The 13,910-nt window shown below is 36.0% G+C and overlaps 1 protein-coding gene across 3 annotated transcripts in view; it reads right to left on the minus strand.

Annotated features, from left to right (window-relative positions):
• The window catches only part of CSMD3 (CUB and Sushi multiple domains 3), a 1,185,533-nt gene that overhangs the window by 660,866 nt on the left and 510,757 nt on the right, over window positions 1-13,910 (minus strand). For all 3 annotated transcript variants that reach the window (XM_029923716.1, XM_029923715.1, XM_029923714.1), the window contains one exon: window positions 6,997-7,121. In XM_029923716.1, coding sequence (XP_029779576.1) covers window positions 6,997-7,121 — 125 coding nt within the window. The remainder of the gene's footprint in view (window positions 1-6,996; window positions 7,122-13,910) is intronic.

Genomic DNA, 13,910 nt, shown 5'->3' on the forward strand with positions numbered 1-13,910 from the left:
CAACTACCTATTTTTAAACCGCTACCCAAAACATAGAGCCATAAGGAAGAGTGCTTTTCTGTTAGCAACAGTGTATCAGACAGTATCATTGTTGTTGTTGTAGTTGTGGTAGTTTTGTTGTTGTTGCACGCTTCGTCCAAGGAACTAAGACAGACAGTAGGCAGCACAAGTAAAGGAAAACATTACTATGGACTTAATATTTGTACCCCCTTCATATAATTTATATGTTGAAACCTGACCCCCAATGTGACAATATTAGGAGGTGGAGACTTGGGGAGATGATTAAGTGGTAAAGGCACTGCCTTCAGAAATAGGATTTGTGATCTTATAAAACAGATCCCAGAGAGATCCCTCCTTCTTTCCATCATGTGAAGTTACAGTCTGAAGACTACAGTAAGGAAGCTGGTACCCGACAGACATCATCCATGACTTCATGGTCTCTAGAACTGTGAAATCATGTTTGTTGTTTATAAGCCATTCAGTTTATGGTATTTTGCCGTAGCTGCCCTAGCGGACCAAGATGAATATTTAACTAAGGATAATCTTAGCATACTGATAGGGTAGTGTAAGTTCACTGATTGTAACAGCTGTGCCACTCCGGTGCAGGATGCTGATATAGGAGCAGCGGATATATAAGAACTCTGCACTTTCCACTCAATATTGCTCTGAACCTAAACTGCTCTAAAATAACAAAGTCTATTTTTAAAAATTCAAAAAACAAGAGTAACCTTAACATGTTCTGAAGTCTAGAAAAGCAGTAAATGTACTTAAGAATTTTTAGAATTTACAACTGGCAGAAGTTCATAGTAATCACCAACAGAGCAAATGGAAGTCTGGGAAATCTTAAGCAAGATAAGCAAGGCCATACACCCAGGAAATGGGGGGGTGGAAACAGAAAGTTCTCACTGTTAACTGTGGAGATCCCTCCCCACTACTATATACCAAAACAGGATCATTTATTTGCTAACTATTTGCATATTTTCCTAATAAATTTGTGAGGTAGGCAAGATGTGTGGAAGGTTTTTCTGCACAATTATTGGAAGGGCACTATTGAAATGCAAAATTTCTAATTGTTTGGGTGGTTTTGAATTTTAAATTATATACATAAATGCATCACTATCATCTGCAGCACATAATATGTAAATGACATCTTATCATTAAAATATATTCATTGGCAGAGCTCAGTAAAATTTATTTCTTTATCAAAGCGATATAATACATTTCAAACTATTATTTTTAGGGTAAAAAAGACTTTCAGAAAACATGAATGTATGAGAAACACCCATATCTACACCATCTGTCTATCTTCTTCACCATATGTCACTCTATTAATTGCTAATATCACCCTTATTATGCATCATCTCATCTGTAACGTATTCCATGAGACTAAGACGACATCAATAACAGCTACAGACAAACACCTGCTATATGTGTTTCTGGTTGATAAATTTCAGCAGGTTCTGGTTTGCTCTCAGGCAAAATTTTCTAATTGCTTTTGCATAACAGGAAGCCTTCTTCCAGGGAAACTTTCTCTGGTTATTAGCAGCATATTACTATCTTCTAAAAAATGTGTGTTATAATTAGTTAAGTCTCTCCTCACAATATTTATTCAAAATGCTTATTTAGCAACTATCATACCCACAAAAATATAGGCATAATGGTTACTGGGTTAAGCATAGTGAAGAAGAATAAAGTATGAGGAGGATCCTAAAACATATATGAAATAACTTTGAAAACTGTAAGACCCCTAAAGGCCTTAATACATATTTGTTAATTAGGGTCATAACCCTTAGGTTTGGTTAGTAATTATCTACCAAATAAATTGCAATACCCATTTTTTTTACTTTGTATATGAAGAGAGGTATTGAATCTCATTATGATCCTTCCATTTTTTTTAAAGTTTATTTTTAGAGAGAATGTATGTACACAAGCAGAGAGGGTCAGAGAGAGAGGGAGAGAGAGAGAAATCCCAAGCAAGCTCCACACTGCCAGTGCAGAGCCCAACTTGGAGCTCAAACTCACAAACAGTGAGATCATGACCTGAGCCAAGATAAAGAGTCAGACACTCAACTGACAGAGCCACCCAGGCACTCCATTATGATCCTTCCATTCAATCAAAGGTAATGTATGGATAAACTATATTAGTAACTGTCCTCTTTTCGCCAACATTCAAAGGAGATCCAAATTCAAGTACTTTAGAAGTGTTGATTGCTTTGTTCTTTCTGAGGTGGTTTTGTCTGAGGGAACAAGTCTATTGCCCATAAAATGGTGAGGAACCACTGCCAAAGAGAATAGAATTCAATGCTAAATTGTGTGATATGAAGTAAGGTTAAAGAAGGGCAGGAAATTGATAACTGAAATAGGAAAGAAGTTTTGGAAAATGTGAAAGGTGAGTTAAGACTCTGAAAGATAAGCAGAATATGGTTATGAGGTATGCTTTCATTCAGGACAAGTCACACATGTATGAAAATTAGGACAGTGATTCTGTTCACTGTTGAGATGGTGGGATAAATTGCTGGTGACAGTTAATGAAACAATTGGATGGAGACAAATCATGGATAATTTTGGAAATCAAATGAGTTAACTATTAGGGGCAGTGGTTCCCCAGCACCACTTCTAGCCATTAGTGTGATTTAGCCCATATGCCGGCTGTTTTATGTGGATTACCTCACTCCATCCTCCTACAAATTCTTTTCTTTTTAAAGTTTATTTATTGATTTTGAGAGAAAGAAAGAGCGAGAGACCGCGTGCAAGAGAGAATCCCAATCAGGCTCTGCCCCAGCAGCACAGAGCCTGACATGGAGCTCAGATTCACAAATTGTGAGATCATGACCTGAGCCAAATTCAAAAGTCAGATACTTAACTGACTGATCCACCTAGGCATCCCTCTCCTCATACAACCTCTTAACTGCCGATGGAGTGGGTCCTGATGTATTGGAACTTATGATGAGAGTATATTACTTAAGTAGAGAAGATCAAAGAAAATTTGAACTGGCATAGTCTGCTACCTGAGTTCATATTCTTGATTGTCTCATTTTAGTGGCTCACAGGATGAAGTTGAGAAATAAAATGGGGTCATTGAAAAGTATTGGGACATAACAAATGTGAGATTTAGATGGGATTAATGTGCTAGCACTATATATGATAAGTTATGAGTCAGTTGCAGTATATATATATACATAGATATAGATATAGATATAGATAGATAGATACTATACACACACACTATAGAATGGTTTAGGGGTGCTTCCAAAAAACACTTAAAGGGGGTGGTATATAACCCCCTAATTTCACCTCACTTCATATTCTTTCATATACCTAACCAAACTGGAATGCCCATCCTTCCCCATCTTGTTCCTCAGATACATCAATTCACTTTGTGGGTTTGCTCATGACATATCTTCTATATTTGAAATGCTTTCCAACTTCCTATGTTGAAATTCAAAACAACTCCCAAGTTCTGCGCTTCCATCTTAATGTCTGACCATCTCCAAACATGGCAATAATCTTCCTCATCTGAATTCTGCAGGAATTGTACCTCTCTTGTAAACCAAATAGTCTACTATATATTATTTAGTTTTGTATTTATGCCTTATAAATCAATAAAAATAATTAAAATCATTACATACTATGTATGCCACATTTAATTTGGGATTCCTACTAATGTTAATTAATATTTGTGGAATCTGAAATTAATAAGTATATTGATCACTGTATACACAAATAATTCAATAATTAATTGAATGAAGGAATTAAAAGATGGCTTTCTGATTTTACCCATTTCCAGTCCTTTCCTATTTCTTTGGCCTTCTTTTCTACTCTTTTCTTAGTCTCCTTTTACATTACTTTCATGAGTGGTTCATGCCCTTGTGCCTTGACTGGTTATTTGGACTCTCCAAATATTGCTTGAAAATTAGTCAACAGTTTTGTCTAATCTATAAATATTAACTCTCTTACATATTTCCTAATTAACAAACTATCAATTATCAAACAAATGATGTTTCTTTGAACATCATGAATATCTAAAATAAACATTCTATACATCATTGAAGTGCATAAGTCTACTTATTTGCATAAACTCCAGCTTTTGGATATCCACTGCATATCCAACAAAGAATAATCATCTCCATAACTGTAAACTGGCAAATACCTCACACACATATCCCATTTAGGGAATAAAAATTATCGTCTGAGTTGGTGTAAAATCTATTAATATTAATTTCTAAATTGCTCTTTTTCTTTTAATTCATCATTTGCTCTTTGTGTGAACTTTTAGTCCCCTTAAAATCACCATTTCTTGATTGCTCAACCATGCAATACATAGACGGCAGCTATACGAATAACCCTTCAAAGGTGCAGTGCACTGATACTGCTATTTATGCTGCTGTCTGGGAAAAAAGCATATTTATTCTGTCCAAGCACCCATGAGACATGAAAACTATTCTTTGTTCCGACTCACTGTGGATAGTCATTTTAAAACTTCAATTACTATTTCCGCATGTTCCTTCCATTACTGTTTCTAGCACCACAGCCAGTAATTCCTAATAGCCAAATGTATTTTATAAACCATACGCACATACGCCTGCATGCAAGGAATGAAAAAAAGCTATGTATAAATGATTAGTATCTGTGGAAAAGATGTAAAATTTAGATGAAATAATATCACCATATGAATCTTGAACACATATTTTTTAGCTGCTGGCTAATATATTTCTGTTGACATATATCATCATGCAACTTGGAATCAAAGAAAAATAATCATACATTAATTTTCAACAAGTATTTCTTGAGATTTGGGTCAATACGAAGCTGCTCTTTGTTCTGTAGGGTTTGTGATGAATAACAAAATAATGAAACATTAGTACTGTCTTTGAACAATTTATAATTGTAATAAATATGATTCACTCTTCTTATTGAAATGAGAGTCTTGAATGAAAAAAGATGGTTTATAGTCTCCATCTTACTTTATGTAGTCCTTAAAATCCATGATCTGGCTATAACTTTTCTTCTTATGTGAGATTTTTGTTTCTGCATTACCATTATTTTTTCTTCTCCTCCTTCTCCTTCTTCTCCTACTTCTTCAAGTTAAATCCACCCTCTATTTTTCCCATTCTTGCTTGCCATCAAAAAGTTCACACATCTGATTTATGTAAAATTGAAGTGAGATACTTGGATAACATTATTTGAAACCATGATTTTCTCTACATTGTCCTTTATAACTATAATTTGTCTTGAGTGGAGGACACCATCAAAAATCAACCTTATACAGTTCGCTGCCAGAACACTGATGAGAGTTATTCCCACAATACCTATTATTCAGTGTCTACTTTATAAAAAAAACAATGCAAGGCATTTGAGACCTCAAAGCCAGGGAAAAAATTGCCTATTCTGCCTCACGGCTGTACTTGTATTTTACAGACAATGGGTTTTGTGTAAACTGGTCGTGTTTCCCTGTTTGTTTGGCAGCCATCATACTTGAGCCTTCATGTAAACCATTCTTAAAAGCTGTCTACCAACTTGTACGTAACCTGTTGTTTAGGATCGTGTAACTCTTCTGCCTTATTTTCTTATCCCCTTTTCAGTTTATTTTTAATGTTATTAAACTATATGTCATTTTGTAAGCCTATGAAAATAGGATAGGTAATGAATAATCATCTACCTACAACAGAAAAAATTTACTTGAACCTGTGAAACATCTAGAATCTCTCTTCTTCTTACTCTGGATTGCCATTGCCAAGTGAGTGGAATATATTTTTTGCTTCCATTTTATCATTTTTCTATTCCCCCATTAAAGTTCTGAAATCTCGCTTTTCTCTTCATTCTATGAAATCTTAAGAACTTTGACATTTTCCAAGTATTTGAGCTTGGGAAAGTGACTGTATCTCTTTAGGTATTACCTTCTTCGTTTCTAAAATGGAGATAATGACATCATTATTGGTTTGTTTTGAGAGTTAAATAAGACAGAGTATATGAGTGGTTAGCTCTAGGCCTGGCACAAAGTGCCTACAAGTTGTGTCAATGATTCTAGTATTGTCGTTAACTGTGGATAATTTTCCATAAAACTCCATTTTTCAGTTTCTTCATACTTATTAACAGCGTAGATTTTTCTGGTGTCATGGACTTGAACATCATCTTTGACTCTCGTTACTTTCTTCTTCCAAATACAGCCAGTTGTCAAATACTTTATCTTTTTTCCTTTATGGTAGCTTTCAAATGTGCCCTTTCTAGATTCCCCTGATATCACCCTTATTAAACCTGAGGGGAATCTACAGTGTGTTGACTCAGTGAAAATGCTCCCTGAGGGTGAAGAAAGCCAATGAAATTTTGAGTACTAGGACACTGAAATATGCAGGGATGCAATTATTAAAAATAACAACAATGACAACAAAGGAGCAATCAAGAATGCCAGGAGATCAGGATGAGGTGTTCATTTTCAAATACAGCTTAATAAAGTTTAGTAAACAGGAGCATTATTTAATTTACATAGAAACATTTAATCTGTAGCAAGTGGTAGGTGTAAATCTTATCTGCAATTACTGGTAATGTGGGAAGCCAGAGAGTACACATGGATTTGGCTTACTTTGGATTAACGAACTACAGAACTGTGTTCTACCTCCACCAACACAAATATCCCTACTTACTGGACACATATGCAATTAAAATGGTAAACCGCATAGAGATAAAACTATGGTTAAAAATAAGGCCCTCTCAATGCCCACACAAAGTAATTTTTATTTTTTAAAAAGCCAACGAAGTATCAGTAACTTGTATTGCATACTTATCTAATTATTACACTGGGTACTCCTTGGGAACCTAACACACTAGTTGACATATTAGAGATTCTCAACAAATATTGCTAAATACATGGGTTAAGCACTTCCTTAAAGACTGCATTATAGCTCAAAGATTTAATTGAAATTTATACTTAGTGGAACAAGTTCAAACTATTAAAATTCTGTGAAGAGAGTATTTTGATTTTTAAAGATTTTCCTTTACCTTTACATACAGGGCGGTGATCACTCCAAGCAGCAAAGACTTCAGCTATCCGCTGACAGGTGATGCTCTTAGCACCCTGTAGGACATAATCTTCATCACAAGAGAACTGCACAGTTGATCCAAGGCTAAAATTGAACAGAGGATTAAAAATAACAGGATTAGAAGCATAGAACAATGATTAGTCTCCACTTCTACTGGTAATATCCAATAGGTCAAACGTATCCTTCTACTGGGAAAACAAACCATGCAGATATAATTTGTACAAATATATAATAATAGTTATAAACAGGTGAACCAATTATAACTCAATAACATGAAGAGACTAGTAGGAATTACAGAAAGCTGTCATCAAAATTAATTATTGTGTGATTAGTTGTAGAAGCCAAGTTTATGTTACTGAATAAATTTCCTTCCTGTAATGTTTAGTAATTAATTTATTTAGTTATTTTTGAGAGACAGAAGGTAAATATAAGAGGCGCAGAGAGAGGCAGACAGAATCTGAGGCAGGCTCCAGGCTCTGAGCTGTCATCATAGAGCCTGACACGGGGCTCAAATTCATGAATCGCCAGATCATGACCTGCTCTGAAGTTGGACATTTAACCAACGGAGCCACCCACGCACACCTAAAGTTGAGCAATTTCCAATCCTAGGTGGTAAACATGAAGCAAAAACTGGCCTTCCTGGCTGGGTCTCGGCACCTGTATTCATACCACATTGTAGTACTTTTTTAGCAGGTGTTTATATGTGCATTTATTTGGACTGGTACTTGAATATCAATAAACAGACAAATACTTATTTAGGGCTGCAAAACTCTGTTAATTGTTTCTCATATAAAGTTTACCCTTCATCTATTATTTAACCTATTGCAATTTGGATTTTGCTTACCTTTCCTTTGGAAGTGAAGTTACTAAAATGATCATTTTTTAAAACCTTAATGTCTAAGGGTAATGGATGTTTGCTGAAATAAAATTTAAAAAACGTGACCATGCATTTTCTTTGTTAAAAATCCCTGAAGAGCAGCTCACCAGAAAAAATAAAGTTCAATTTCCTTTCTGTAGCATAAAAAGCCTTCCAGCAAGAAGTGCAGCCAACTTCACCTCGTCTCTAACAAAGTGCCACACATGAACGGTGCCTCTGGCGGATGAGGGTCCGCTGTATTCTATCTGCGCTGTTCCCCCTTCCCCCCTGCCTGGTGGTCACTGCCCACACCCTCTCACCCTGCCTGTGTCTCAATCAGTAGCCTCAGCTGACATGGCGGCAGATTACATAATCACATTTGTATCATAAGAAGATACATCTGGAACAGTGTAGAGGACAGTGTGAAAGGAACATTCATTAGAATACAGGGGTGGATAAGAAAATAATTCAGATGGTTTAGGCCATTTGATCCGTGATCGGCAAATTATGTCCTGCAGGCCAAATCTGGTCTGCTGCCCGTTTTTGTACAGCCAAACACTCATAAAAATGGTATTTACATTTTCAAACATTTGAAGAAAAAACTCACAAAAATAATATTTATAAAATGCAAAAATGGTACTCAATTCAGATCTCAATTTGCATAAAGTTTTATTAGAACACGGTTATACTTTCATTTACATTTTATCTATGGCTGTTTTCATGCAAAATATCAGAGTTGAGTAGGTGCATTGGAGACCCTTTGGCCTACAAACTATAAGACATTTCCTACCTAATGTTTTATGGAAGAAGCTGTCCAACCTCTGATTTAAACTAAGGATGACAAAACATCTGAACTAGAGGCGGCATGACAAAGAACAGAAAGATTTAGTACAGGGAAAAGTCTCTAGGCATTGGAGACTACTCTCCTCTGGAGGCGTTTTCTTTTTTCTTTTTTTCTTTCACCATCTCTTTTTGAAAACGTGGGGATGTGAATGCTACAGTCACTGTGAAAAACAGTATGGGGGTTCCTCAAAAAATTAAAAGTAGAATTACCATATGATCCAATAATTCCATTGAGATTTACCCAAAGAAAATAAAAGCATTCCTTCAAAAAGATATATGGACCTCTATGATTATCACAGCATAATTTATAGTAGCCCAGATATAGGAGCAGCCTGAGTGTCCATCCACAGAAACATGGAAAAGGAAGATGTGATATATACATGGAATAATGGAATATTACACAGCCACAAAACGATGAGATTGTACTATCTGTGACAACAGGGATAGACCTAGAGAATATTATGTAAGTGAAATTAGTCAGAGAGAGAAAAACAAATACCATATGACTTTGTTCATACATGGGATATAAAAAATGAATAAATAAACAGCAGAATGAGACAAAGAACAAACTAATGGATGCCAGAGAGCAGGGACTAGGAGATACAGGCTTCCAGTTATAGAATGAGTAAGTCACAAGAACAAAAGACATAGCATAAGAACTACAGTAGTGATCATTGTAGTACTATTGCATGGTGACAGATGGAAGCTACACTCGCCGGGAGCACAACATAACATACAGAGAAGTTGTATCACGTTATGCACCTGAAACTAATGAAGCCTTGGCTGTCAACTTACACTCAAATATATTTTTAAAATCATTCTGCTTAAATATAAAACATACTCAGCAAAGTTATAAACAAAACACCCAGCTCAGTGAATCATCACAAATTAAATACCCATTCCACCAAGAAATAAATGTTTAAGGTCTTCCTGAATGTTAATGACCCCAAGATTTATTTAGACCACTCTACAGCCTGAGCAGCCTTAAAAGTTTATCTAATAGCCAACTCTTTGCCCTTTCTTCCTTCCTCACCTTCATCAATAAAAATTTTATCCTTTTAGGTGAAGACCAAAAACCTTGGGAGTCATTCTTGACTCATCTTTTATGTTTCACATCCACCTCATGGAACAAATCCTGTTATCAACACTTTCAAAATCAAGACCCTGATATTTCTTACCCCTACAGGGTCACCACCTTGAACTGAGCCAGCATAATTTCCCATCTATGCGACTGCTAATAGTCCTTCTGCAATGTTGCTGATTTCCTGATTCTGCTCTTGACTCCCTACGATCTATCCTTAAATAGTATCCAAAACAATCCTTTTAGAAGATTGCTCACATTACGCCTGTTCTCTGTGTCAAATCTTCTAATGCTACCCTATTTCACTGAGAGTAAAGGTAATGCCCTTAAAATGGCGTATGCGATCTACTCATGCTAATTTTCAGAACTCGTTTCCTACCACTATCTTCCTCAATATCTATTCCTTGGCTACATTGGATTCCTTGCTCTGGCTTAAAAATATGGAACATGCACTTGTCTCAGAGTCTTTACATTTGCTGTTATGTTAGTCTGGAAAATGAGTCCTCCAGGAATCCACAGCTGCCGAATTCTCACTTCTGTTTTCTGTATCACATGTAAAATTATCCATAAGGCTCTCTTTGACTATTAGCTATAAAACAACTGTTCCTAATCCACCAGCTTCTTCCCTATGAATTTATATACACTATCTGGTCCATTGTGTATTTGTCTACTTATCGCATCTCTCATCCTACTGGAAAAACTCCAGGCACTTATCTATTTTGTTTTCCAATCTGTTAAATATAGTCTACTGTACAGGAAGTTATTAAGTATGTGTGTGTGTGTGTGTGTATTTGAGAGATACATAATAAATGCTATCTTTACTATACATAAGTAATATTGAAGTAAATAATTATATATATTTGATAATAATTATTCTCTAAAATGGCTTATTTCAAAGATACTATATCCCTATAAATAGACAGATTATTCTTGGGTAAAACATTCTCTGGTGGTTATTTAAATTGCTTATAATCCACATGTACTCACTTCTCACCATGTGACACATGTGCTATATTCCAGAAACAGTGAGAAAAGTAATGTGATTAGAGCAAAGCAAATGAAGGAGATTGGGTATGAAATTAAGGAAGTGATTAGAGATTAGAGACAATCATTTACCAATTTGTCAGCCATAGTAAGGATTTTTACCTTTACTCTGAGAGAACTGGGAAGTTTTTGTAGGATTGTGAGGCAAAGGAATGACGATACGTTCCATTATGGTTTTTTTTTAATAGTTTATTGTCAAATTGGTTTCCATACAACACCGAGTGCTCTTCCCCACAAGTGCCCTCCTCCATCACCACCACCTCCCTTCCCCCCTCCTCCTCCCCCTTCAGCCCTCAGTTCCTTTTCAGTACTCAGTAGTCTCTCAGGTTTTGCATCCCTCTCTCTCCCCAACTCTCTTTCCCTCTTCCCCTCCCCCTGGTTCTCCATTAGGTTTCTCCAGTTCTCCTGTCAGACCTATGAGTGCAAACATATGGTATCAGTCCTTCTCCACCTGACTTATTTTGCTTAGCACGACACCCTCAAGGTCCATCCACTTTCCTACAAATGGCCATATTTCATTCTTTCTCATTGCCATGTAGTACTCCTTTATGTTTTAACGTGGTCACAGTGGCTGTTGGGTGAAGAATATACTTTATGGAGCTAAGGTGGAAGCAAGGAGTTGGGTTTACAAACTATTGCAGTGATTCTTGCTCTTACAGAGATGATAGGATGATGATTGTACTAGGGAGGTCCGTGGTTAAATAGTGATGGTGGTTAAAAAAACGATAAAGTCTTAGTATAGGGACTGGTCCACAGAAGTACTTTTAATTACTACTTTCTCCATTAATGGTTAATAAAAGTGTCAAGGTCACTGTATTCCTCACTGTATTTGTATTTGGTTGAAATATTCTAGTTTACCAGATTCCTCTGGCTGAAAGAAAGACCTTGCATTTTATTTAAATAGCAAGTATTTGAGCTTGTTTCTTTTGATTATAGCAAACTAATACACTTAGCTTGGAGATGGGCACTTTGTAATAACAGACAGGTAAGTGCTCTGCTATTATAACAAAGATGTAGTTTCTACTCACCCCTGTACACACTCAAGGATCAACAATTCCAGTGTCCCCCCTCCCTCTTCTGGTGAGTACAATGGGGGAAGTAGTTTAGAGCTGTGTTAATAGTTTAAGCCACAGAGTCAGAGAGAACTTTCAGAGGCTCCTGGGGCGGGGAAAGGAGGTTGATCACCAGATCCTTGATTTCCACTCAGGTCATCATCCCAGGGTCATGGGATCCAGGATCAAGCCCCGGGTTGGGCTCCACACTGAGCATGAAGCCGGCTTAAGACTCTCTCTCTCTCCCCCCTGTCCTGCTCCCCCACTCCCTCTCACTTTAATATTAAAAAAAACCCAGAGAACTTTCAAATCCAGCTCTTCTCTTCCCCACTTTTTTCTTTAAGAAGGTAAAAATATCTGAAAGCCTCAGCTTCCTCCTCTGTTATGATCATGTAACGAAATAGTATTTATAAAGTACACAGTGCCTAACACATATCGAGCCCCCAATTATCCCCCTCAGTCATGGAAATAACTGTGAAAGTCATTAATTTCTTTCCCACCATCGAAAGAAAGACTCTTAACTGGGCATCTGCAAATATCCCCATCTCTGATCACAGCTACACTCTGCCAAAAATATAAAAGAGTGAATGAACACAGAGCAGAAATCAATGAAATAGGCTGTCATTTCAGAAGAATCCAGGCTCAATAATGTCTAAGAAATAAATATTTGAACAAATGCACTGTTATAATTTTATGAACTACTTTAATATTTAAGTCAAACAAAAAACTTACAACTGAGTTTCATCAAAAATATGTATTTCTAGGAAAGTATTCAGTTATACTGAAGACAAGCTGTACACACTCTACTTTCTGTCACCACCGAAGAGACATCTGTCCTGCCCAGCTAAATAAAACCTTTTACTACAGTAGGATACGCCATCTGATAGAACACTTCAAAATAAGTGATTGAACACATTTTTAATTTCAGGGTATGGAATCATCAAGCATATGATATGCAATCACATAGCTGAAAAAATATGTGTTGGCCTCCATGGTGATTATACTAGCCGCTATTTAAGCACTATCATCTTTTTCTTAATTAATTTTTTCTGAGGGAGAGAGCACAAGCAGGGGAGAGTAGCAGAGGGAGAGAGAGAGAGAGAGAGAGAGAGAGAGAGAATTTCAAGCAGGCTCTATACTCAGAACAGCCCAATACAGGGCTCAGTGCCACAACTCTGGGATGATGACCTGAGCCAGAATCAAAGTCACATGGTCAACCAACTTAGCCACCCGGGTACCCTTGCACGATATCTTTCTAAAAAGTATACCTATTATTGCAAAAACACACTATCATATCAGAAATGTCCATGAATTTTTCAAAATATGTAACTTTTTCCTATCTAAGCTATCATCAAAATGACCTTGATAATATGTTTACTATCTCTGAAAATCAAATGCTTCTCTAAATGTATTTAAATGAATATTTTCAATGTTCTTTTGTTTTATCTTATTTTTTTATTTACTTTTTAAAAATACATCCAAATTAGTTACCATATAGTGCAACAACGATTTCAGGAATAGATGCCTTAATGCCCCTTACTCATTTAGCCTGTGAAAATGATTAACTGAACATTAGAAAATCTGAGGGTTTTTTTTTTTAGCAAAATGTATTTGGACTAGGAATTTTTTATAATACGATTTTATCTCTTTTAAAATTATGCAAGTGATTTATGATTGTTGTAGAATATTTTGAAAATAAAGATTATGAAAATAAGTGAAAAAATTTTAAGTTCTACACTGGAAATGTGTTTTTAATCTAATTCCAAAACACCTATTATTTTCTTATTCATATTCATTCTTTTGTCCTTCCTTAGTGTAAAACCAGAGCAATTGTATCTTCTTATGTAAGGGCTATTTCTCCACCTGGTTTGTATTCACTATGTCTCTCCTTTGTAGTCAGGTTTTTCCATCTCTTGAATATTCAATCTGTCATCTCTAGCTGGAGGCAAAAATGACGGTTATTAACTGACTATAAAATTATAGAAATTATATATATA

The sequence above is a fragment of the Suricata suricatta genome, chromosome 15, assembly GCF_006229205.1.
Source record: "Suricata suricatta isolate VVHF042 chromosome 15, meerkat_22Aug2017_6uvM2_HiC, whole genome shotgun sequence".
Lineage (NCBI taxonomy): Eukaryota > Metazoa > Chordata > Mammalia > Carnivora > Herpestidae > Suricata > Suricata suricatta.